Source organism: Haemorhous mexicanus, chromosome 5 (assembly GCF_027477595.1).
Source record: "Haemorhous mexicanus isolate bHaeMex1 chromosome 5, bHaeMex1.pri, whole genome shotgun sequence".
Classification (NCBI taxonomy): domain Eukaryota; kingdom Metazoa; phylum Chordata; class Aves; order Passeriformes; family Fringillidae; genus Haemorhous; species Haemorhous mexicanus.
The window spans coordinates 9,044,312-9,072,296 of NC_082345.1; the positions used below are offsets into that span (position 1 = coordinate 9,044,312).

The window sequence follows — 27,985 nt, forward strand, 5'->3', positions numbered from 1 at the left end:
AATGACATCATGGTTGCAGTGAGCAACACTCTGGTTGCAGTGCAGAGTGTATCAGAGCTCAAACATCATTCCTAAGAGACATTCCACAGGTGTACAAGGACTCCTGTGGCATTACTGGAGATCCAGGCCACATTCCTGTTGCTGCTGGTGCCTGTTTTCCCACCATGCACACACAGCACTGTGCTGGAAAGCTGGCAGCAGTGTGCATTCACCCACACTGACAGTTTGAGGGGATAATGCCACTTGTTCTGAGTGCAAATTTCTGAGGAGCTTATGCTGAGGAATATGAGTTTTTTCACAATTCTCGCCAGGAAAACATCTCAATACCATGAAATCCCATAGATCTTCTGGAAAAGGAGCAGAGAGGACTTGCAAAAAGTCAAAGACGGGGCAAACCTTTTTCCAGTTCATCCCACTTGTGAGCTCACATTCTGTTGCTGAGGAAACACAACAGGACCCAGAATACTTCACTGGAGGGTTTGAAGGCTGCTGCAGTGCAAAGAGTTTGGCAAAACCTTCTGTTCCCTGTCCCACCTGGGGGCCCAGCACAGCTATTTCCCAGCTGTGACAGGTTCATGCTGGCTTTGCACCTGCAGCTGCAGCTCCTCCTGCCTGCTGCTGGCACTGGTGGCAACAGGAAAAACAGGTATGGCCACAGTGCAGCTGAACTGTGCACAGCAGGCTTCTGGCACAGGGGCACAGTGACACCACAGGGCTCCAGCAGGATTTGAAAGCACTGTTTGGTGCTTGTATATTTGTAGAAGTATTGGCAGATTGCAGCAGAGAAAACAAAAGGAAAAATTAAAGAGTAAATGCTGTGGGCAGCAAAGGCCAGCATTCCACATCACTGCAGCACCCTTGAGGCATCAGGGCCGTTGCTTCTATAAATGAATTTTGAATTTCCCACAAGGATACTTAAGGAATCTGAAGCACTATGTGAAAAGAAAACAAATTGCTCTTCATGAGCTGGTATGGCCCTGTCTGGCAGGAATATTCCTGGGATGATGTAGGACAAGTGGAGGGCAGGATAGTGCAGAGATGACATTGCACAGGTGCTGTTGCTTTTATTACAGCAGTTTCAGACTGATTTACACACAGAAGGAAAAGATACAGGCCCACTTGGGAGAATCAGAAAGGAAGGCAACTGCCTTTTGATTTATTTTTTATTTTTTACACTGCTGAATGGCTGCCTCCTCACAGCAAAGAAAAAAGGGGGAGAAAACCAGAAAGGAACACAAAGAAAGTTGTGCATGGGGAATAAATATGGCCATGTACCACAGTCTCTGTGAGCTGGGAAGGCCAGAGGACCTCGTTCCCTTTCCAGTCCTTCCACTGGGTGAACCATACAGCAAATCTCCCTCTTTATGTACCAGAGTCCGCCTGCAAAATGGAATGGCATCAACAGTCTCTTCTGGAAAGTGTTTTGAGATCTATTGGAAAAAAAACAAACCAGCCCAAACAAGCAACCCCCCCCCAAAAAATGAATTCACCATCACGTAAAGTTAATTTCTTCATTTGAGTTTCATGAGAATAATGGTTGTAAACTTCCTGGCAGTATCACACTGAACAGTTTTTGCATCTGGTTACAGTGTTGTGATTCTACCTGGTCAAGGTGAACTACAATAACATCTTGCTTTTTTGCATCTTTTTTTCACCAACAGATCTCAAAACACTTTACAGAGGAGACTGTAATGGAAATATCACCTGACTCTTCACATGCTCAGGCTAAGCAAAAGATTGGTGCCAAACTAAGGAAAAAAAACCAGAAACTGAGAGTCCTTTTTTTTGTACTCTAACCAGGAAAGGAAACACTTTCCAAATAGAAAATTAACCTGACTTTTTCCCTACTCCTCTGTAGAAAACAAGGCAGTAAAACAAGCTCTTGTTTAGCCAGGGGAACTTTTATCTGCTCCAAGTCAGTTTTACAGCAGTATCTGCTATCTGCAACAGATCCATACAAAGATAATACTCAACATCATGGCCTGTATTGCTTTTATTGTTTGTTGAATTTTAAATGTCATATCTGTACACACAATAGCACAAAAGAGAACAAGAAAAACAGATTGAAATTTAGACAGTGAAGAGAATTCCTACCTATTACCCATATAGAGTGGGGCACATTAGCAATAAACACAAGCTGGGAACACAAGTTAACATTCCAATGGAGACACCCCTTAAATATGAAATGCAGTGGTCTCTGTAGAGCATTTGGGTGCTCTATTATATGAATAAACAGAGATTTTAAACATGGGTGCAGGTAAACCTCTATCATTCACTCCAAAGGAAAAGCATTTTCATCTCTGGCCCTTGGAAACAAGAGAGAAAGGAAAACTGGGGTCTTGTTTTTCTTGCACACTTCTCTGCCACTGTCACTTTACTAGAGTGATAAAGAGAAACACAGAAAATACACTCTAGGATCAAAACCTTCCCTTTTTTTTTGTACAAAATTGTACAAAAAGAGTTGGTTTATTGAGTAATAGCATAACTTAGCATGTTTGAATTAGTGAAGGAAGTGAAATGTCACCAAAACAAACACATCCAGTCTGCTAATTTTACTCACAGTTTCTGAAGTGACATAATGCAGCTTCTTTCTAAAGCTTTCTTGGAAAAACAGCAATTTCCTGTGTTTATTTTGTCTTCTTATTTCAGAAAAGTCTCTCTGATTTGTGGCAGCAGACACAATCTACATGATACAAACTTTTTACCAACAAGAGGTTTTCACTGATATGATCAATGGAGAAATAAAACCCTTTTAGTACCACTGCCTTCACAGATTTTTAATGAAATATTATCACAGGCTTTTCAAATTACTGTAATTTGTGGTTTTAAAAAAGAATCATCTCTATTTTAGTTACTAGGGCCATTATATAGCAACTTATGATCGACTTTATACCTTAAATTCTGCCTTAAACTTGGTCCATTTTATTCTGCTGAGCAGAATGGAAACTCATCTGGTATTTGTTATCTTGCAAGAATTGAGACAATCTGTAGCAGGGCTTTTCTGTGTTTTTAAATTACAATAGCAGTGAGAATAGAGCTTTTACATGCTCATCCTATTGGAAAAAAGTATTTAATGGACAGCATTAAGCCAAGTGGATGGGATTGTAAGACATATTTAGTGTGCTTTTTTACTGCTTTGACTTTAAATCAAAACATTAATATTCATAAGTGAAACAGTTATTTTTTTTAATGGGCTTTGGCCAAGGGGTGCAGCATCCTCTGGTAAAAAGACATTTTGGTGACAGATTTTAAATAAACTGTAACAAGTTGCAAGCAATGGGGAGGAAAGAAAGTAGGGGTCTGTAGATACTAAAGCCACCATCAAGTTGCATGAATTTGCTAAAAGCAAAATTTTGTGACAAAATATGGAAGGAGAGAAAAAGAAATAGCCCCAGTACAAAGCTTCCCTCCTGTAAGAACCATCCCAAAATACCAATATCTTTCAGCCACATCATGAATCACAAGACACAGAATCACAGAACACACCAAGCTGGAAGGGACCCCCAGAGATTCTGTCTTTTCCTACTCTTTGACATGTAAACCCTACCAATATTGAGTGAGGAGAGCAGACCAGCAAACTGCTCATATTTGGTACACACACCCAGTTTTATGACATAAGAATGACTGGGCTTGCACCCTTCTCAGACAGACCCACCATCCTCCTCACTTCTCTCTCCCCTACCTACACACTCACTGAAAAGAGCCTCACTATGAAAATTCTCAAGTTTCTGAAGTTTTTTCCCAAAAATTCATGTAAGCTTGTAAGAGAAAATGCTCACAATCAGATAATTTGACTAAGTAATAATAATAATAATAAATACTAAAGCTTGGAATGCTAAATAATAACGCTTGAAAGAGAAAATGCTCACATTCAGATAACCTGAAGAGTTTCTTTCCACTAGAAAGAAACCAGAAATAGGGATTCTACACTCAACACTCCAATTCCCACAAAAAACTTCACATTTTGTTCCCTTTTTTTGTTTGTAAAGTGAACATGAGTGTCACCTACTGAAGCAAAACCAAATTGTTAATTTATTGCATGGATCAAGCAAGATAAAGATGCAGATGCTGCACTTGCCACTCACAGGCTCCTGACACACACACACACACAGACACAGGTGAACTCTCACCAAACCAACACCTCCTGCTCAGGGAGCACCACAGTGCTGACAGGTTTACAGTAAATAACAAAGCCCACAATCACTACTGTCAGGAAAATGAGGTCAAATTCTAGCAATAAAGTCTTCAGAGGGGAAGATCTTCCTTTGATATGAACACTACTTACTCTAAGGCCTTCCAGTGCCTATGGTTTCTGTGATGGCTAAATACAGAGCATAATTTACTTCACAGATTGTTTGGCTCCCTGCATTAAGAGCAGACTTGTAGCCAGCTCCTGACCATTTCTGCAGGGAAGTTCATTCTCCTCTTTCTGGAGAAAATGCAAGGAAGTCATGCCTAGAATTATTTGTTGTGGGGCTATGGAGTCAAATTGTCTCCTCCAGAAATTCTCTGGAAATTTCTCCTGTTCCCACAGTTTTGTGTCCTCTCCTCAGAGAAGCACTGCTGGGGGACACTGAACATTCTGCTTCCACACAAAGGCAGCAGATTCAGAATTAACTTAAATGCAAACTTTGCCATGAAAGCTTTACAAATCTTCAGACCCCAACATATCCTGCAAAGCTGCAAGCCAACACCTTAATGTGCTTGAGATCACTTGGATTCCATCCCACCATAACTCAAGGAAAATCCTGTGCCCAGGATAAAAAAAAATAATAATAATAAAAAAAAAAAAAGAGTAAGAGATACACACACACACTGGGACTTCAAACCAAAGCAACAATTTGAGCTTGCACACAGACTCACTGAACCACAGCAAACACAAGCTGGTGGTGACAGTGGCTGGATGTCTGGTGAAATGTGGGAGCTGGAGAGATTTGTGCTTTAAAGAGAAGCTAACACTGCACAGTTTTCCAATAGCTTCTGCTTCTAGACTCATGGAATACCTCTGGTTTTAATAGCAGCCATCTGTACTAAACTCAAAATGTATCAAAGCTTCACATCCTTGAGATTCAGAAATAAATGAATTATGGATTCACCAGCCCAATGTCCTTTGTCTTTTACAAGAATCACAGGTGTCTCTCACTAGGAAGACAACCAAGCTGTAACGTTTTGGTTGCTGGTGCAAAGAAGAAAACCATTTTCTGCAGTCAGATTATTAGAAAATATTAAATCAGCTACCTTTAAAACACCTTTAAAAATGGGATGTGTCCTAATTTCTATTTGCAAGGGTTAAAAGAAAGAAATATTAGGAGTTCTGCTACATTTCAGACTTCTACTTGCATGAACAGAGATTGTTCCTGCCTGTTGCTTATTAGCCTAAAAGTTGTTGGAATTTCAGGACAGAGGTGGGAGAAGGAGGAATCCTATCTTTGCAAAACCTATGGACTCACACTAAAAATAAACCCATCTCTCCCTGTTCCCTGAAACCCCTTTCTGCTTTTGTTTGTTTGTTCTGGATTATATCAGTCTTTTTCATGCTGGTGAATCATGTCTCTGTCACAGCTGATTCCATTTATCTATCCTGGGAGAAAACAAAAGCTAAAAATAACCCTTTTGGGGTTTCTGGTGGGTTTTGCATGAGAAGGGACTGAATATTTTCATTCCAAGCTTGTGTGTCAAAGTTTGGCTTTATCTTTGCCAGGGTTGATTTAACTAGTACCAGTTAGGGGGGGAAAAAAAAAAAAAAGGAAAGGGAAAAAAAAAAGAAAAGAAAAGATTTTGCTGTCCATAAAATTCCAAGCTGGCTAAAATTTAACAACATCTGTGGCAAATAAAAAAGTTTTTACCATCCAAGTCAGTATGAGAGTATTTTATTTGCAAGTGGGAGCTTTTTTCCCCAAAGCAATTTGCCATTTCTTGTAATGAACAGCAATGAAATCCACAGGTTCTGACAGGCTGGAGTATTTGTATTGAAAAAGCTTTTTTTTTCTACTTTCAAAGATTAAATTGGTGTAAAAATAATCATTAAATTTGTAATATCAACACAACCAATAATGAGACTCAAAGTGAAAAGAGCATTTGGTCTGGGCTAGCATGGAAATCTTGCAGGAACATTTATTTCTGTGACCTCCAGTTGTTCTTCCTCCCATGTGGGTCAGATTCAACCCCATCCTATGGGAACTTGGTGGTTGAAGTGAAAAGAACAAGGGACTTGACAATATCAACAGTTGATGCAAAAGGGAAAGAAAGCATCAGCATGACTGACTTCTTTTTTTATTTAAATGTGTAGATTTTAAAATGTATTTGGGGAATGCTGTAGAAAGATGTAACATTAAAGAAATGGCAGTACACTTAAAAAATGACAGGCTAATTTTCTTTTTTAAAGCTTAACAAGATTGCTGACTGTGAGATACATGGTCACTTGCCAGGAGAAAGCAGTTAAACTCTATGGAGTCCACCAAGAAACACAGATTGCCTCTCACCAAAACAGTCCAGAAGTAAGATATGCATCTTCAGGAGTCATTGAAAGAAATGCCATGTTGAAGATTATACCTCTATACCCCTATTATGATACTACTGAAAGTTGTCAGATTTGTTTTCCCTCTACTTCCAGATCTTTCTAAAAATCCAGGCTGAAAATCACAGGCAATGGAGGGCAGCAAATCAAGAATATCAAGTGAGACCTCAGAAAAACCTCCCAGGGTGGGAGCACTTGGAATTCTCCAAATGAACCCCCCCAGAGCTCTCTGAAAACATCCAAAGGCCATGTCATGAAGTGTGAAGGGATTGCTGCAAACAAGATTCACCAAACAACAGAAAGTCACTCTGGTTAGTCACTTGGCAGAGCTGCCCATGATGTCACCACATTCCAGGCTCCTGAGGCTGACTGAGCTGGAAGCCTTTGGGTTCATCAACTCCCAGAGCCTCTCCCAGCACACTCATCCTGATGGGGCCACCTTGGGCTTTTCCAAGTGTCCCAAACCTCACCTCCTAGGGATTGTGGGCTTCCCTCTGCTTTTCCTGCTGCCCCAGGAACCCAACTGCTCTGTCCTATCTGTTACAAAAGAGGGAGCAGAAGCTTTTCCAGAGTTTAACTGAGCATGGATACAGTGGGGATGCAGTGACTTCACCAAGGTGGGGCTGCTCAGCTGCAAGCCATGTGTATTACCAGGTCAAAGCCAATAGCAGAGGAAGAGGAAGAACAAAGTGCTACTTCGAGGGACAACAGTAGCAAAATGTTCATGGAATGTATAATTTTATGAATGTGCCAGGTCACTTTTACACAGATTTAAAGTGCACTTGATTAGCAGAGGAAAAAGAAAAAAAGATGCATTTTTCCAAACCACTTCTTCAGACGTGTTTGTTTTGGGTGAAGAAAAAAAATTGCTGTGTCATCACTGACTAGAAGGAGGCAAAATATGACTTTAATGACTTTCCCCTTAGGAATCAGCTGCAAGACTGATCTACAAACCTACTCTGCTAAATCTGTAAACATCTACTGAAAACAGCAAACATTCATTTTGACTTCCAAGGGCCTAGATAAGTTACAAGGCCTGATACTCAGAAGCTTTCTTTACAAATATTTGTACCCAGTCTGGAAGTTCTTTGTGTTTGGTGTGGCACTATTTTCCTGCAATTTTTCAGCATGTACCCATATTTTAGCTGGAAACTTGCACAGAAGATCCGTGGAGGAGTTGTAGAGGAACCCATCCAGAGTTTGGAACAAACACAGCAAGTTCTGCCACAGTCATCACATCAGAAGCACAACTCTCCCATACTAACACTGCACTCAGTTTTCAAAATTGAAAATGTCTCTGTGCACTGGCACTCACAAATTCTAATTAGCAGCAGAAGTAAAGCCTGACAGAGTGACACATGTCCATGCCAACAACTCTGGGCAGATCTGGGAAATGCACAATGCAATCAATAAATACAGGATTTTCCCCTGTAAGAAGCAGAATTTTCCTCTTTTTCCTGGTCATAGCCAGTGCAACATGATGTCATTAAAAAATCCCAAATGTCCTTTTTTGTCCATGGACAGTGACAAATGGGACTGGAGAATTTACTCTTGCTGGAGTTTAGTAGGAAGTACAGGAGGAAAAAAAAGAATTTTTATTTCTATCTGAATTCTAAAAATACCTATTTATTGCATGAGTAATGGGTTCTTCTTCCACTCCTGAAATCAGCAGCATCCCAAAATCAGTGTTTTTCATCCTGCAGCCTCTATCCCAGTGGGAAGAGCTGGCATAAAGAAAGCAGTAATGGAGCCAGGTGGCAAGTCCAAGTGGGCTGTGAAAAAGTGGGGAACTGCCCAGACCTTTTAAGATACAAAAAAAACTGTGGCAGAGCAAAACTCCATGTTAAAGCTGTGTGGACAATAAAAAGGAATTCAAGAAGAAAGTTAATACTTTCTGAGGCAGGACTGAAGTTGCCTGTGGAAAAAACAGCTCTGCCTCTACAGCTTAAAAGGAGAGGTGTGGGGAAAGAGGAATATTTTAAGTCTAATAATTATGTGGATTACTTCTTGTCACTCAATGCACTGGTGAATGGTCTCCTCCCTAACCCCTGCCCCTCCTACTGCACACATTGTGTTCCTCAGCCTGGCTTCTTGTCCACTCCAATCTTGGCACATCCCTATTTCTTCACTCTGCCTTTGAACTGTGTTTCCATTTTGGCCAAATGTCTGATTTAACACTGTGCAATGGGACTTTTCATTCTGATTCTTTCTCTTTGAAAGAGCCCAGCTGGTGAATTTATAAAATGGTCTTGTTCTCCTGTGGAGATAAATCTGACCCAGGATGCTGTAGCTGAAGTTCCTTCTTTGTCTGCCACTCCCTGGGTGGATATCAAGGTATTTCCCCTGAATTCTGTGCTGTGCATAAACATCTGCTAATGCTGGAGTAAAAACACATCAAGATGCTTCAAATACAACTGCTTATTTTCACATTACTATCCTGAAACAGAACTTTATAAATAAGGAATAGGAGAATCTCCCAGACTGAAATTTACAGCCTTAGTGTGTCAGCTCAGTAGAATTAATTAATCAGTGTATTTTGACCCAACTACAGACAGACAAACAGAAACCTGGCCATACCATTAAGGTGCTCGTACATAAAGTGAAAGAAGAGGGCCAGAAGTTTTCAAAATTAAGAGTTAAGAATTGTAGTTCCATAAAACTTGAAAGCCCACATGGAAAATAAATCCTTATTTTCAGAATAAATAATTTCCCCAAGATAATTAGGGATTTCTTTTCAACTTCTATGAGGTCTTTTGAAGATATTTAACCAGATAAGTGATCTGTAGAATATCTAGTGCTGAGAAAAGCAGAAAAGGGGAAGTAGAGAGGCAGCAGGGCAGAAGGACGAGCCAGAAAAACAGTTTGGAGGCAGAACAGTCTTAGATCACTTCAAATGGATTGTGAAACCACAACCCTGAGAGCAAGAAATTGTCAGGATTTCTGTAATATATCAGTGAGATAACAGAGAAAGGATCTGGTGAAACAAAGTGAATCACTTGGGGAGAGGCATCTTCTCTCAGCTCTGAGAGAGCCTTGATGGCAAGTTGTTGGTTTAAATATTACTTCTACTTTTTGATGTAACTTCTTTTTTATTAACTGCATCAAAATTCCAACAATTTACTGCTCTAAGTTACTCAAGAGCTTTTGGAGACTCCCCAGGCAGACAGATCTTTTACACATAGGAAGCAGTTTTCTTGAGCCATGCCTTCCACAAAACTAGACCTAGAGAAAGCTTCATGTGACAATTTTTCTTCTGAATCATAAAAAGGAAATTAAAATACTCCTTCTGATTCATCATTCTCATGAGAGTTCTGCAAGAAACCTGTCTTAGCTCATATAAACCCATTAAACACCCCCCACCCAAAGAAAATAGGCACAACTGTGGCTTTTTTATTATTCTTTGTCCAAAGAGGCCCAACTTTCCACTGTCTTTATTATAATTCACCTGTAATTGCATTCCCTATTCCTTTGGTTTATTGAGACTCAATAGAATTTTCCTAAAATCTTCTTTTGTTATTACCTATTAACCAGCTGATTTTAACAGCTCGTTTTGCTCCTTTCTCTGCTGCCATTTTAGTCCTCTTGCATCACGTTTTTCAATCCAATTCTTAAAAAAAAAAAAAGCAGCAATATTAGAAAGTATTTGGAATTTACACTGTCCTGTGTTTTATTTCAGTGGTTATCCTTGTTAAATAAAAATTCCATATGAAGAGGAAGCTTCTGCTCCAAAGGCAGTGTGTTATTGCTGTACTTCTAAAAGCATTTGAAGTGACCATAGAATGAGCACAGTAATTTTGGGCACAGGTAGAGAAGAAACATTAACCCCTTGTCACCCTGACAGACTTGCAAGAATTGACATTCTCCCTTTAGCACGTTCATATTAAAGCTAAAAATGTCACTAATTAGCTGAGGGATTTTTCCTTCAAGGAACTGGAAGAACTAAGCAAAACCACAGAATGCCTACCAGAGCATTTCTTTGTTTAGGAAAACAGCTCAAACCACCCCCATCCCCCTCCCCCCCCCCAAGTCTAATTTCCAGACAGGTGACCATATGTTCTTTAGTTCCCAGAGTTGACATCTCATTTTTGCTGGCAAATCAACAACAAACTCCTGCCCTTCTATGGTCATTCACTTGACTTTTTGCCAGTAAGGCAAAGCTATTTTCCCCCAAAAGAAAACACCTTGCCAGCATCATTTACTACTCCCCCTAAAAATACTTTTAGCACAACATTACAGGCATACTTTTGACAACTGTGCTTTTGGAAAGCAGCATTCTCTAGAGCAGTCAGACAATAAAAGGTTTACTGTTCTAAAAACGTGGCTACTAAGAACAGACAGGCACCAACAAGAACCTGGAGATAAATGTTCATTTCTTGTCTTTATAATCATAAAAGATTTTACTGTCTATAGGTACAAGCCTGGATAAACAGAGTCATTTAGGTTTGCAACTCCCAGCACCACATTTTTAATACATCAGCATTTCAAAGTTCTCTTGGACCTACAAGAAAAATTTTATAACACTTTTTCATGCTAGACTTCCTCTTGTCTACTTGCCTCAGACTAAAAATTCCTTTTAAAAGCAAGGTTAATTTCTGCCTACATCAAACATTCTTGCAGATGATTGACATCAACAAAAAACAGGAGCCATGCTTTTATTAAGAAATAAAATTTTAACATCCCTTTAGCCATGGTTAATACCAGAACAATTTTTACCATCCTTTGCTTTTAAAGACACTTTGTTGCATTGATACTTTGCAAAATGACATCTGCAAAAGAGGAATGAAGATGGCACTTTGTAGAAAATGCAGTTTGGCAGAACATTACAATAAACATGGCAATCATTAAGTAGTGATCAAGCCCTGTGTTTAATATATCCATAATAATATGAAGGAAATGATGAGAAGGTCTATTAGTTTGTTACTCAAAACTAAAGGGTGGATTTTAAGACAGAGAAGAGTAAACTTGACTATCAGAATATCTCAGTGATAAAAAATGTATGTTCACAGATCTTCTCCTCAGCATCTCCAAGGACAACAAAGCAGAGATACTTCAGCAATATGAAGGAGAAATTACAAGACTCAAGAGCTGTTTCCCATTTGTGATTTGGAATTTGTGGTTTGTGTCTGATCAAAAGGGGGTTCTCCCACAGGCTGCTGTGCAGTGCTCCAGTCCCAGATGACCCTCAGATCCTGCCTAACAGTGACAGCTACGAGGCAGCTCCTGGGCTGCAGCTCAGCCCCTCAGCACAAGCTCGTGTGTAAACACCAGGGTTTACAGCCCATTTAATAATTGGAGTTCAGAGAGCCCATGGAGAAAGTTAATCCTCTGCACTTGGAGAATGAGCTGGCCTAATGTCCCATGTCACAAAGTTCCTCAGATTTCTCCCTGGGCTTCCACTGCTGGCTTCAGCAGCACGACTGCAGATTTCACCTGCCAGAGCACAGCTGGGTGTCAGCCCCAGACAGGCCAGCTGTGTTTAAACAAAAGAACTCAAATGAGAGCTAACAGTGTAAACCAAAAGACCTTGGACTCAAATTGCTTCCTTCACTTTCCTACCCCCTGAATAAACTAAGGCAGTTTAAAACAGGTTGATAAGGAAGCCGTGGCCACAAGTGAGAAGAATATTTCTTGAATGAAGATGGGGTCACCCACCTGAATTGTCAGACAATTCTACACTGTCTCTCTTTGCTGCCCAAACAAGAACACTGAAACCAAAGAACAGGCTGAAACCCATTGCCCAGGGAGAAGCACAGCTGTTGTCACACTTTGAGACTGATATCTACCTCGCTCAGACAGTGCTAGAAGAAAAAAGAGACGTAGAGGAGAAGCAGTGAGGGGAATGGTGATGTCATGAATAGCAAGTTCTACAATGAGCTCATGCCCCTTCTGTTTGTGAAAGAGATTAGCACTTTCTGAACAAGGAACAGGCAAGGATAAGATTAAATAACCTCCAGCTCCTCATTAGCTCATGCATTAAAATGTCACAGTGCTGAAACTGGAGATTCTGGAGATGTTCATTATTAGTGCTCAGCTGATACAACTGAAAGGAGAGGATGACTGTGTGATACTGTGAGTGTTTGGGTTTTTTTTTTTTCTTCCTCATTTGTTGTAATTTCTTGTATAATACCGAGTGGATAAAGTAAGGGCATATATTTTGGGTTTGTATTTCCAATTTAGTTGCAGAGGCCTGAGATATGGGCTGTGGCAAAGTCTTTAATCCAAACATCTGAAATACAGGTCATGTTTTGAGTGCTAGAGGACTCCAAAAGCTTTACAATAGGCTTATGAAAATACAAAAAATAATTTTTAAAAAGTTCTACATTCATCTGTGAGATTTTTTTTTCATCAATTAGGCCAGCTGGTAAAATCTACTAAACTGTGGCTAGGTGTTTATCTTTTGAAGGGGAAGAAATTTGTTCCTGGGAACAAACACTGAAATTTTATTTTACCCTCGGCCACCCACACTGTGTTTACTCATCACACACAGAGACTTGCTGTAAAGTAAGCAGGAGGATACTTCTGACTTAATTTTCAGGGTTTAATACTATGCATGAGTGATAAAATTAAATTTAGACTCCAAATAAATATGCAGGGATTCAAGCACACCAGTTGGTTTGCTTTCACAACCAGGCAAACAAGCAACAAAAGAAACCTAAAAAGGTGTAATATAATATCACAGGAAAGAGAGAACTCTGTAAGCCAGAGTACAGACACATTTCACAGAACTCCAATAGTTACCTATGTGGTTATAGCTCTAAAACTACATGATTCTCTCTGAAACTCTGTTTAATCAAGTACATACAGGGCTGACTGTAAACTGGAATTGATAACCTTTATCCTGGTTATCGATTCCATCCAGCAGGGAGCTGCAGAGATGTGCTGATAACAAAAGATAAAGACTTCTCTCCAACTTCTGCAGATGTTAGACATTCTTCCTGGGAAAATTCTAAGGCCATCTGAGGACACAAACTCAGATTCTTGACCAGCTAGAGGCAAAACTCGGATCCTTGAGCGTTGAAATAGAAGGCAGAGCTCAGTCAAGGCTCCTCAGTACAGTGAGCAAAGTCAAATTTTGGTGTCCAGGCTTTTCTCTCACACACACACACACTTCTCCCACCCCACAAACAGGAACAGAAACTGCAGGGACTGATGGCAGGATGAGGTGATTATGGGTGATGAAAGGAGCTGAGAGGAGCCCAGGTGATCTCTGAAGTCACCAGCAAGATGTGCAAGGGAGTTCTGGGTGAGAGTGGAGACTCCAAATCTTCATCCAGGCAGGTGCTGCTTTCCCTGCTTCCATTCCCCATCTTTTCAGCCACAAGCTCCCCAGCTCCTGTCCACTCTTCTGCCACAAACAACAGACCCTGCCTCACCACTTCACACTGCACTAGTCAATCCCCCAAGCTAAGGAATTGACTTTATTCCTGTGCCTCAGGAGCTGCAGGGGGGAAAGGGACAAGCAGGAGAAGACAGAACAGGCCCAGCCCATTTGTGCTGCTGAGACAAAGTTTGGCACAAAGCAATTCTCCCTGACAGAGCAGTGCTGTGTAGAAAGAGCAGGGGTAATTAGCTTAATAAATTATACCTTATTTCACTTAGAGCTGACCTTGGGTCTCCCTGCAAGAGGGGGCAGACAAAGGATTTGCAGTCAAAACCCTCAAGGTAGCACAGCCCTTCCTTGGCTAGCAAGTTCCCCTTGTCCAGTGCTTGTTAAACACTAACAGGCTTGCTTTCTAAATTAAAATTTAATCAGAGCTTGGCAGGTGGATAACATGACACTAATGGAAGCCTTTCACTCAAGGTTACACAGAAAAGATTATGCATAGAAATCAAATTGAAACTTTTCCTACATTAAAAAGACCAAACCAATGACAATTCTTTGTCAAGATGAGAATGAACGTGGACTTCCACAAACTCCAGAATTCAGAGATGAAGGATGAAATTTACAGCAGACACAGAGCTGAAGGACTAAGAAAAAAACTAAACACAGGAAGGGCACATGCTTTGTTTATTTGAAATGCTGCAAATTCCACACATTTCACATTAGAAGCAATTGGTATTGTCTTTAAATAACAAAGTAGCTAAGTAGGCACAGGGACATGTGGAAAGTAGTTTACATTGTATTATTGGATTTGGATTACTGCAGGGACAAATCACAGAACCCACTGGAGGGGATCCTTCAGTGACAACTGCTGGAGTAAGAGAAATCAGCATAAGAACAGCTTCAAGAGCTCTTGCAGCTTTCTTTTCCAGCATATTTTTATACTAATGAGCACCACACATATGGCAGACAGCTGACTAAATAAAAAATAAAAAGAAAAGACCATCAAGATTATCTCTTCTAGCCAGTGCCTGGATGTAGGCAGCCTGGCTGACTGAAGCAGGGGAGATAAGTATCAGTGAGTTATGAAAAATGCCATTACAGCAGGCCAGGAGCAAACAGGCAGAGCACTGGGAGGAACAGAGCTCAATATAGCGTGCAATGACTGCAAGCTTCAGTGCCCACATACTAAGCTTTCTGTACTGTAATGGTCTGATAAATTCATTTTGACCCAGAGACCAGAGATAAATTGTCTTAGCAATACAAACAAACAGCTAAGCAATTAGGGCAAAGTTTTTTGAGAAGGTGGTGATAACATCTAGAAGCATTATTGGGCAGGGGAAAAAGCAGCCCTGGAGATAGGGGGTTTAATCTGGAGTAAAAGAGAGAGTATAATGGCTTCTCCAAATTGCAGAGCACTGAAAGAAAAAGCAGACAAGCAACTGGCACTGGTATTTGTCTGGCATCTATTTCAGTGTAACCAACCTGAAAAGCAACTTCCATTGTCCCATTTGGAGTTCATCAAGTTTGGTCTATAAAAAGATTTAACATGTGCAGCTGTGAAAGTGTCAGAGCTGAGAAATCCATAAGGAACCATCAGGTTTTATAGAATTGCCATAATTTAAATGTCCTGGAAGTAACTGATTAAAATACAGTTTTCAAGCACAGAGATTAATGCAGTGGTCAAATTAAAAAAAGCAGCAATTTCATCTACCAGTTTTCACATATCAGCCTATTTAGGCACAGACATATGTTAGTTACATTGGCTGCAACAATTCCATTACCTCCCAGGCACAGAAATAGGAGTAATTAATATTTAACCTAAACTGTGTGTTGATTTATCAACGAGTATTTCAGCATTACTTTAAATCTATGTAATTAAATATGGTATAATGTACATATGTATATATAAATGAGTGAAATTTCAGGCCTAGAATACATTCCTTCAGTTTTGGTAGGGCTACCCAAGAAAATAGCCATGAGAAGATATAAGATGATCTCTCAAATTACTCACTTTTGTTGTGAACATCTTGTACACAGTAAGAGAGTTTTTAATAAGAGAGTTTTAATAGAGCTATCTGCTCACTGCAAAGCATCTAAATTTTATTTTAGAAAAAAAAATATGGAGGAGATACATTTAAATTGTACTTTTACTGCAGCTGAATGACCAGTGGCCTCTGTTCACTGAAGAATGAGAATTGGCATTGTTTTTAAACACACAATGAAGATGTAAATGGCATTTGCTTTACTAAAGAACTTCTTTTTCCTTTGTAAGGTTTTTCTTTAAAGTGTATTTTAGGAAAAATAATTTTGAAAAAATCAGTAAGACACAAACATACATGAGAAGTATTTTTGGAGCTGCCATAAACAATCCATAGCCCTAAGTCCATCCCATAGAACAGAAGCAGCTCCAGTAACTCAGCCATGCCGTGTGAATTCCAATGTCCTTTAATGCAGTGAAAAGCAAGTGTGTCTTGCTTCATTGGGTACTATGTTGCACTATACAAAAGTCTATAAAAGCCACCTGAATGAAATGAACAATTATTTATATTTCAATAAGGAAAGGCACTTGGCCAGTAAATGCAGAATAAGACTGCCTAGAGAATGGCAAATAAGGCAAGCCTGCAGCACCCCTTGATAAACACCAAATTAACACTTAAAAAACACAGAAAAGAGTCTTCCTTCTTTCATTTTAGGCTAAGTGGACATTCTACCTGCTTCCTGGGTAGAAATACAGTCATAACTCCAAACTGTTTGTTTAAACTCCACTGTGAAACACCATCACCAAATGATGCCACTTCAATTTATGATCAATGTATTACTGTTCATATTATTTTGAAAGTTACAAAGTAGATTTTCATAAAATTGGTAATGATCAAACACTAAAGAAATCACCCATAAATTGCATTTTCTAACTGCAGTAGTGTTCCTGACATCTGTAATAAAATTTTATTTCCTATCTTTGTCCTCAATGCACCCATTACAACTTTTCACTTAACCACACTGAGCTCTCTTAACTTTCACTTACAGTTTCTGAATTATTTTTCCTGCTTGATGCTGCCTCAGAAATGATGTCTGTAGGAGCAGCATGTTAGACAGGCATGTCACCTCTTCAGAAAGTAGGCTGTATGGATTAAAAGTGACTCTCTTGAGTGGAAGGCAGGATTCTGGCTTGCAGGGCTGCTGTCCATGCTCAGAAGGACAGCAGGGAAACACTTAGCTAATACTAAGGTGAAATTAAAGCTTCCTGCCTTAGAAAGGAGGATAGATTTTTATCTCAGCTCTCCCCTCCACCAGTTCTAGCCAAAACAATGGTGTCTTGGTGTCTTCATGCCTTCAAGCTTTTCTCCATCCTTTTTTGACCCTAAGAGGTTCTACAGTCCCTGTTAGGCAGGGATGGGCTTTTGGTTGGTATGAGCTAGGGGCTGCCTCAGTCACAGGAGCAGCCCAGGGAAGCAGCCATGGAAGGAAAGGGAAGGACAACTGCTATAAACAATTTCTAAAGTACTTTTTGTGTTGAATGTTGCCAATGCAAAACACCCCCTGTGGTTTATGGATGGAGCTCAACCACCTGAGCAGTGACCTGAATGTTTAGGCTGCAGACACCCTGGATTCCTATCCCTGCTTCTCCTCTGCCTCAGCATATTTTAGATAAACAGTCAATGAACACAACCAAGTGCCTATGACCAGAACAGGCACAGGCATGGTTCAGCCACACCCAATTTAATCTCACAGCAGAAGTGCTAAAACACAAAACACTGCAAAAACACCAGATCAGGGTAACAGCAAACCTGAGCTTGGTTATTTCTACAGAAGGGACAGAGTCACACTTCTCTGTGCACTGCAGCCACCTCACTGTTCCCACCAAGGCTTTTGTCCTCCCCTCCCCAAAACACAGGTACCACTCGTGGCTCACTTGTATTTTGCCTGGCATTGACAGCCTGGGCTGGTCTGATTTGAAGGGTTGCACTGTCTTCTTCAGCAAACAGCAGACTTTTTCATGCTATGTTTTTCCAAGCTTCCATCACAGCTGCACACAGAGGCACTCATGACATTGTCATGTCATGGAGGTTTGAAATTACAACTGAGTTATAATAATAATTAACTAAAACCTTGACAAATTCTGACATCCAAACAAAGCCTTGATAATGTGATTCCTCCTTCCCTGGCTTTCTCCTCACAGTGCAGACAAGAGAGCAGGAATCCAATCCAGCTCCTTGCACCCCTTTCTATAACAAATGTTAGAGTTACCTTTTTCAATTTTCTGACTTACTGCTGAGATGAATAATTTCTGTGTAAAGTAAAGCCACAAAGTGGAGTCTTTAATTTTATCTGGAAACAGATGCATTTTTTGTAAACTATTTTCTTGAAAGATATTTACAGCCATAAATCCCAGTGTCACTTCACACCCCTGCCATGAAAAATTTTATTCACACTTCAAAATTCTGTGAAATTATTAGAAAACTCATTCAAGGAAAAAACAAATCAATTCTAGACAATGTTTTGTAGAAGCTTCTGTTTCCAAAGAAACTTTTTATGTCAAACTTTTCCATCAGATCTGTGAATTGTGCTGCATAGAGGTTTACATGATAACATACATTCAGTTATATTTTGACAGCCTTCAGTGGGCTGTTACAATAGTCTGTTTTCCAGGAAAGAAAGTCTAACCACCACACCAAGCTGAGCCTTTGGGGGTTGGTTAAATTGCTCATTAAACTGATGTTTAAGTATAGTGGGGGTTTTTCTTAGTGTGGCAACTTGCCAAGTGAACATTGGGGAAATTCAGATGCAGATAAATTAAGTTTATAAGTAAGCTTGCTGAAATGACAAATGGGATTTGGAAAGCTGAAATGGGAGTTTCTGTTTCTTCTGTGTTATGAGGCAGTGCCCTCCACTGGCCAAATATTCTCACTTTTGGAATAAAAGAGCAAAAATTCACCATGACTCCAGAATAAAGACCTCCAAACCCCCTCAGAATCAATGTCAAATTCTTGTAAAAGGTTATTGCACATTGCCACCAATTCATACTGATGCCAGCCTTGCTTTCATATTACATGGTAATAAAAATACTTTGGGTGCTGAAATAAATCCCAAGGCAGCCCTTTTACAGAGTTCCAAATTAGAAGTGACAAGACAAAAACGGGTAGTGCTAAAAAGTGTAATTTAACACATGACCATATAGTGGCAAAAAGCATAGAACCAGATTAGCAATTACTACTGCCTGTTAAATTTTCACTATTTTACCTCATTTTTTTTCTGGTCAGAACTGACAGATGCTTGCAAAAATCCCTCTTTGAAGCAATTTAAAATGTTTTTGAGTGCCATGCTGAGGACAGAACTAGTTGCATCAGTAACACCTGTGTTCAATGTGCATGAGAGTGGGAATTAGTAAGTGTCAAAAGCCAACAGACAATGAGAAACCTGGAAACAAGATGGATATAGATATAGGCCCTCCACTCATGGTATTTTGGGTTGCCCCAGGAACACTATTTTAGTAATGAAAGTGTTATTAACAAGGTTACAGTTGATTCAATTATCATACACAAGATCACTATCCAATTACTGGATTATATTATATTACATATATTATATTATACATTATATTCAGTGGGATAGAGTTGTTGGTGAGAAGGTGAACTGTTTCTTTAATAAGATTAAAAGCAATAGGCTATAGGAAGAAGTTATGATAAAAATGCAAAGGTAAGTGGAGCTGGCAGAGATAAACCAAAACAATAGAAAGACTGAAAATATTCTCAGTGTTACAAGTTGCACTCTTAGATTTTCAAGCAGAGACAAAGAAGGACAAAAAATATTCTTAAGACCCTGATAAAACATTTACTACCAACTACAGATAGTGAAAGGCTAAAAGTCAGAAGATGGGTTAAACATTCTTTTTTTCAAGGGCTTAACAATGATAATTTTCTTTGATAACACCTAATGAAACAATGATAATTTTCTTTGATAACACCCAATGAAAGCTTTAAGGCCTAGCATAAGTTTTACCATCTGTCCCATTCACTTGGTATAACATTTCTGTGTTTGGGGGCAATGAAGGAAATTAGTCATATTTCATATCTGCCAATCATATGATAACCTATTTCCTCTAGAAAAAATAAAACAAAACAACCAAAACCACAGAACCAACATGTTTCCTAGACTTGTTTTAAAAGAGAAAAGCTAAAATTCTAAGACTAACCATGAAGTACCCTCCTTTGAACACAAATTTGATTTTCCAGCCCAGCACACAGCAGTGCTCAGGGTATCCCCATCTCTGGTGAGGTGGGCAGCAGCTTTGCTCTGTTCCTCCAGGCAGCCTGCAGGGAGCACAAACTCCAACAAAGAGAACCCAAGCCCCTGGCTTCATGAAGCCTCAGTCCTCACAGAAGGTCCTGCTCACAGCTGGAGATTAATGTGGGATGCTCTTTTTGCAACAGGACTCACCAGTGATGACACAGAACAGGGCATTCAGTCACCCTCACCCCCAGGGTCTCAGTTTCCCCCATTAAAAGAGGGTTTTTTTGCATCCATTGCCTCACCTCAGATCTGTCTTTTCCCCCTTCCTCAGGGAGGGGAAAGATTGTTTAATAACCACATTTTAATGCTGGGTTTTCCTGCTAATCCTTTTGTAGGTGAAACTCCCTTGTACAATCTAAGAGCCAGTTTTGTGCTATGAGCTTGAAATACAAAAAAAAAAAAAAAAAGCTGGAGGAGGTGGGAACAGTGGATATCAGGTTCCTTCCACAGTCAGGTCTGTGCTTCTGTACATGAAAGCCCTCCAAGTGAAGCAGTGAGCCATTTTCACAGCCTCAGCACACTCACCTCACACCCAGGAATGCAACACAAGCACCTTCAGCCTTTCTAAACCTCTGCTCAGAACTGGTTTCACCAGGCTTGGATTAAACCCAGGGCTCCTAAGCACAGCTTGACAGTGCTGTGGACAGAGCTTCAGACAGAAGAGCAACTGCTGGTCCCACTCTCAGCCCATGAGCAGTAATGAAGCCCCACTTTCCCTGTGGGGATCAGGGGGAGCTCTGAGCTCCCTGGCAGCCTTCTCCAGCTGAGGAGTCACTGCTCAGCTGTTCCCTGAGGGCAGAGCACGGGCACTGCGTGTGCATCTCACCTGCCAGAGGTTTCCAGCCCTGCCCTCTCCCCTCCAGGGACCTGCTGACATTCACCCCCCTGTGACCCCAGCGAGCACAAAGTGCACACTCAACCACAGCTGCTCAACCACACTGACAGAGAGAATTTCTGACTTTTGCTTTTCCTTACAGTGCAAAGAGCTTTAGACACCACAGCTTTAAGCCACAGAGCTCTGAAAAACAAAAACAGGATGTCTGCCTCTGAAGCTGCTGCTGTGTATATTTTCTCTGAGACTGTGCTATCAGGGAGCAGGTTGGTGTAATCTTTCAGTGCAGTCTACTGGCCAAATTCTCTTTCCTGATGGAAGGTTAAACTCTGGTGTGAATGACAGAAAATGTTGTCATGGCCAAGGGTTCATGTCATCACAATAAAAACAGAACCAGCTGGAGAGAAAAAAAAAAAAAATTAAAATACTATGTCTTAAAGTTATTGGGTTCTCCTTTACTCTTGCAAAACTCCAGTGATTCACTGATGGAGTCTCCTTCTGACTGCTCATCAGAGAATTTGAAATATTATGTGAATAATTATGTCAGGCAGTGAGGCAGTCCAAACATTTCTTGCTAAAAACAGAACTATTCATCAACTGACTGAAATTAATATATTTATTTAATCCATCAGAATTGATTCATCTCTAACACCATCTTTTTTATTCAGCTTTGGGCACCTTTGAAGCAGCCATTATAAACCAAGAGAGCTCCACTCAGGTCAGTAACACATGGGATTTTTGACCCCTGAGGAAATGGGCCAAAGATACTCAGCAAGAACTTCAGGCAGCCACGGAGTTATAATCTGAATATGATGCTTTTGTCCCCTGGCTCAGGACTTGTTCACATTTGTGCAGAGCTCACCAGCAACAAACATCATCCCAGCTGTCTAAGGGATCCAAAGCAGCTGTGTTCCTACAGAAAGGTCTCTCAAGCTCCATTTTCCAGCTTGCTGCCTGATTTCACTGGCAGCTTCTACCAGGGCAGCTCAGCTTCTCCAGGCTTGCACGGACCACTCACATGGGAATTCCCTGGTGGATGCATCCACCACTGACACCTGGGCAGTGCTGCAACACATTGAACTGGCTTGCTTTCAGTCAAATATCACCTTAAACAACAATATCAGCAGTTTTCAAGCAGCCTGGTGCTCACTTAGCAAAAGCCACCCGAGTTACTGTGATGTGAATCTGCCACACACCTGCACATTGATGTGACAGAGCCTTGTCTGAGGCAATGAGGCTCAAGGGTAAGAAATCTGTTTTCCTGGGATATCATTTGCCTTTCCCACACACTGGAGGGAATTTGTAAGAGCATGTGGCCCAAAGCAAAGCTTCTGTCACCAGAGAGCATCTCTGCTGTCATCCATGCAGCAGAGCAGACTTGATGAGCATCTATTGCTCACAATACAGAAAACAACCCTTAAAACATTACAGTTGTAGACCTGGCACAATGTTCAATGAAAAATGACCAGTTACAGACATAAAAATAAAGCTTTACTGCAGGATTGATTTTGTAGCTCAAAACACTTGCTGAAGGCAAACAAAACTTTAGCTTTTGGCAGTTCCCCAAAGTCAAACTTGAGTTCACAAAGTGCCTCACGTGAAACGCTCATCCTTGTAGGATCCTAGCAGGAACTGATATGTGAAAGCCAAGTTTTCACTTACTCTGCAAGTTGGGAAGGCTCACTGTGTGTTCATATACACATACACACCCACACACTCCCTTTTTGGCTGAATTTTACTCTTTGAAGTGTTTTTGTTTTGTCATTGACTGCTTTATGACTCTAGGATAAAGATTTGTTGGCCTAATTAAATGAAAAGCAGAAGCCATGCTGTTTTGGAGAGCTCACACACCAAAGCAAGTGCAGCACACACCCAGACTTACTTGCTTACCCTTCTGCCAAAAGACAAGATAAATAATTACACTGAGGATATCTAATACTGATGTGTGTGTCAGGAAAACATAGTGTTAATTACTGTTTGCATTGAAATTGGGAGTTTAAACCTGGATCCATAAATACAACATGTTCTGTGCTTCTCTGATCAAGTTCCCAGTTTGAGGAAGGAGACACTACACATTCCTGCTCAAGAATCACCTTGACTCTAAAATGGATGCATCCTAATTGGTAAAAATGCAGACATAGAAAATGAGATGATCAGTGATAGAGGTAAAAACTGCTATGCTCAATTTAGAAACAGAAAACTAGATTAAATTATGTTTTGGCTTTGTTCTTACATGGCACCTTTCTATCTATAATTTCTAGCCTTATGTTTTCTATACATTTGAAGTTTCTTACTAGTATTTAGAAGCTGTAATTTATACATATGTTTTTTATTGTGGGACTTAGAATGTAAAAATCCTTAATTTAGCAATTTCAGTTGCAAGATCATTCTGTTTCTATGCACCAGACATCCAGGTCAAGAAGAATTAATGATTTCACAGTATATGACTTTAAACTGTGTAACACAGTACTTAAAATCCCTCCATGTTTTAATTTCTTTTTTCATTTGTGCACTTGATTCTCTTTCTGCTACTCCTTTTATTCCCCACAAGGGAGAAATGCATTTTAAAAACCAATAGGAGCTAAAAATGCAGGAACAATTTTCACTACAAAATATAAGTCACAATCCCACCATTTTTCATGCACTAAACAGTAGAAATAAGATTAGATCTGAAGGGTTTTTTTGCTCAAATGCAAAACCCTTTGCTTGCACTGTGCTGAATAAAAAGAAGAAAAAAGATCAATTTGAAAGAACAATTTAGAATTCTCTGCTTTGAAAGGAAGGCCAATATGGCATGTTGGGGAAATACAAGGACCAGGATATCCCACATGAAAGCACAGTACAGTTACTACAGATGTAGCAGACACATCATCTCTATGAGTTCCATGACAGAAAGTAAATATAGGATGTGAAAGACCCTCTTAAAGGCAATCACACCATAGAACAGAATCACATTGCTTTCAAACTCATCCTGAACACCACTGTGGATATTTCTCCCTATATGAAGGCAAACAACAATTTTTTTCTTTTTTACATTTTTTTTAACCTCAGATAAAGCATTTTTCCAGTGACAAGCCCAGATGTTCTCCTGCAAGAGTGATCTCAGGTGAGTTTTTCACCAACATTACCACGTTAATGGTAACATCCAAACATCAGCTAGACCTTCATGAGCCTGCTAACTCAGGAGATCTCCCCATCAGCATTATTTGTATCAATTTCTGATGGGAGATAAAATATTGCTATGGCACCTGGATGTTCTGGTCCATCCAGGCCTTCCTCTGTGTTTTAATGCTTTGGTTTACATTTGAAATTTACTCCAGAATCCCCATGCCCAAAACAGGACATGTATTTTACAGGACAAAAGCATGAAGATTACTCAAGATTCCTGATAAAACACAATAAAAAGTTGTCCTGCATGATTATTTTATTTCCAGAAGTATTTGCTAAGCCAAGTAAAAGCAACAACTCAACAATTGCAGTGAACTCCCTGATGGGGATTTTCTGTCCTGGACAATAACTTCACTTTCATATTTATGGAACATCATTTCCTTACAAGTGTGCCTGCTTTATAAAAATATTACATGAGGTAGCCTTTCTATTTTCAGGCTGTATCTATAAATGACTATTTCATTTAGGTGTCCAATCAATTTATATTAGGACTGCTTTAGAGCTTAACCTGATGGGGCAGTCTACAATATAAAACTGCCTGTAAAGCCCATAGCTCTCAGGAACTTTGTCAGCTGCCTTGAAAAGTGGGAAAACAAAGGCACCAAGACTGCAAGGCACCCACCACAGAGCAGTGCTGCTTTTCCAAGAATCTGGCTACTTCCACCAAACTTTAGGCTAAATTAGGAAATGTTCACATTTAGTTAAAGAAGATCACATCCACAATCACTTCAAGTGCAGCCAACCAGCCAAAGCATTACTCCTGCTCAGTGGCAGGTGTCCCTCATTGTTAATGAGCATCTAAGTGATCAGGTAAGAGCTGCTGCTCACTCACTGTGCCACGTCGGACGCTGCTGGCAGCGGGGACTCCTCGGGTACCAGGTCAATGTCGTCAGTGAAGCTGCTGGCCCGTGACATGTCTGGGGTGGGCCCTTCCAAGCGTCTTCTCACTGCACAAATGATGCAAAGAGATCATCATACACTAGGGAGACCACTCTACAAGCTCTTGCCATGGCACATACATAGTTCAAACACAAGGAACCTCCTTCAGGAAAGGGTTGTCTTCTTGAGGGCTGTCTCCCACGAACAGAAATTCACCACCTCTGCAATATTGATGTGGGCAGGACAATACAAACTATCAGATTTCCATTTCCTCACTCAACACCATTTGATATGTATGCTTTTATACCTTCAAAACTATTATTTCAAATGCTATTATCATACAAACAGAATACTTGAAACCAAAGCCCTCTTTGGTCACTATAACCGCCAGTGTTCCAAATTTCTCCCACTAACCAGGAAGCCTCAGGTGGCTGGATGCAGTTGGCTCTGCAGGATAACCATAGTGGATACAAGTTGTGCTGGAGTTTAGCCCATGTTCCAAGTGTTACAAAGGTACAGATTTCATTACAGATTTTTAAAACATGGCCGACCAATGAAGGAGTCACTAAAACAGTACAAAAATCAGAGAAGTGCAGCTAGCCCTGTAAGTGGTAAAATCCAATGTTTTCTAAAGATTTCCATCCAATGTAGGGCTGACTTCATCACAAATGTGTGGTGTACATGTACCTGTCTTTCTAAGTTCAGATGCATTAATATTCAAAAGCTATTTCTGCTGCAAGTTCTCTTCATTATCTTCTCCTACATTAACTTGGTTCAAAAGGTATAAAGTGTATCTAGCTTAAGTTTCTCTGATCTAAAAGCAATTTCATTCATGATTCCTGGTGATCTAACAGTTTCTAAGGAAGCTACCTATAAATTTGAATTCTGATCATCCTTGAAAGCACAGCACATGAACTGACAGAGTCTAACTTGGAAAATGGATAGGATGACACATGCAAAGTCAAGGGAGGGACAAGAAGTGTGTGTGGATGAATCACTAAAATTAAGCATCACAACAAGTAAAGACTAAACAGTGTGACTGGCATAGGCTGTGATAACAACCCACATGACAGAAATAAGAAACCTTGCCTCCTAGAAAATGAAATTGTTGAAATCTCCAGTTAATTCCATAACACTTTAGCTGGATTACATTCAAGTTCAAGGTAAATACTAAAAAGCCCACAACACCAGAGCTTGCTATTGAGAGCCATAACCCAAGTGGCAAGGAATGAAAATGAAGTCCATGAAAAAGAATTATCAAATAGTGTAACTAAACACTGACAAAAGACATAAAATGACAAAGCTATTTTATTTACCTCTGCTGCATCTAATCACAAATAAACTGTGTGTTTCCAGGGGAAACCCAAATCTTCCTGGCACTGGGAGCATGAACTTCTGTGCTTTCCCAGCACTACTGAAACACTTTGGCTGTTCTAGAGGAGCTTTATTTTGTGAGACCTGCCAGTTCTGCATTTGTTCTGATCGACATTTTTCCTGTAAGAGAACTATGTTTCCTCCTACTTTGCCAGACAAAGTCTTGAAACACACAGATCCCATATTTGAAGTGTGGCTTTGGGAAGCACCAGTCTCTGAACAAGTAACGTGGCACACAATCACATCTGCAAAATCCAGTTGGGGGAGTTTTGGCTTCAGCTACAGTAAGGTTTTCCTCATAGGAACTTAGCAAAACTTGGGATTGGGCCAAGGCAGAGCTAAATCAGTGTGCCCATATAAGGCAGATCAGATGAACAGGAAAACTCTGCATTGCTATCAATTCCTACTCCACAATGAACTGCTGAAAGGGTCAGAGCAGGGCCTAGTTAACTCATAGCAGTTTGTTTGCCTCCTTCATAGCACTGCATAGATAATAAAGTTACTCCAATGCATCTGCCATGAGAAGTCATAGGATTTGATTTTAGTCCTGTCATTTTAGGGGTTTGATCTGTTATTGCTTTATCAAACTCTTCTCTGGCTCATCACACTGCTGTTTAAAATCTGCATCCAGGCACTCCTAAAGAGCCCAGAAAATCCTGATTGTTCACATTTGGCTTGCTAGCTCCTTTTCTGAGAAGATTTCCCTACTGCAATGTGCCCCACAGCACGTTGGTTCTGAGCAAGGGTGGATGACAGCAGGAGCCAGTTTCCAAACCTTCACATCCTCACCATTCCCATGTGCTGTGCTGAGCAGCTCTGCTGCTCCTGCAGGTGCACCTGGAGCCTGCCCTCTGACCAGGGACCTTCTGCTGGGATGTGGAGAACCTCATCCTGGGATTTAACAGCCTCTGCTTGGTTACCCACACAAGCAGGACAAGCTTCTGTTGCGCCTTTACATAAGGCAAAAGCACCCAAATTTTCCCTTTGGTGAGCACTGCTGTGATTATCTGCATCAATCTCGTTCCCCAAGGAGGGCACATTTCACTCCTGCTAGGGTTTGGGAAAAGACAATGATGTGATTATGAATTCCACACAAACAGGAGTTGTGTAACACATCCTCTGTAGTAGATTTTATCAGCTGAATGGAACTTGTGTACTTAACTCCATAAAATTGAGTATTTGGGTCACGTCTCAGAGGTTGCCTCACTGCTTCCCCTCTGCCCTCCCATGCTTCCATGGTCAGATCCATGGACAGAACCATTTTTGCCATTTTGGTTGCAGACTAGATTTATCTCAAAAGTATTACAAGAAAAAAGAGCTGCTCGCAGAAGTGCTGCTCTAATATCTCAAGATAAAGCAGAAATCACAGCTCTGAGGCTCATCATATTTGGGTGGTGAGATTCTGAGATTCCTTACTACTCTCAGAGCCACTTGACTCAATTCAAAGCATTAGTTTTGGGAAGTATTAAACCTATCACCAGAGAATACTTGTTTTACCCATGCAACTCTAATAAAAGTTGTTTAATACTGATTTCCCTCTATGCTTTTAGAGCTCATTCATTTTACGTGTTTCTGCTTTAAAATATTAATACATGAATAA

At 40.3% G+C, this 27,985-nt stretch overlaps 1 protein-coding gene across 2 annotated transcripts in view; it reads right to left on the reverse strand.

Moving 5' to 3' along the window:
* Window positions 1–27,985, reverse strand: part of LOC132327071 (potassium voltage-gated channel subfamily KQT member 1-like) — a 387,557-nt gene that overhangs the window by 316,024 nt on the left and 43,548 nt on the right. For both annotated transcript variants that reach the window (XM_059845811.1, XM_059845812.1), the window contains exon 9: window positions 24,965–25,079. In XM_059845811.1, coding sequence (XP_059701794.1) covers window positions 24,965–25,079 — 115 coding nt within the window. The remainder of the gene's footprint in view (window positions 1–24,964; window positions 25,080–27,985) is intronic.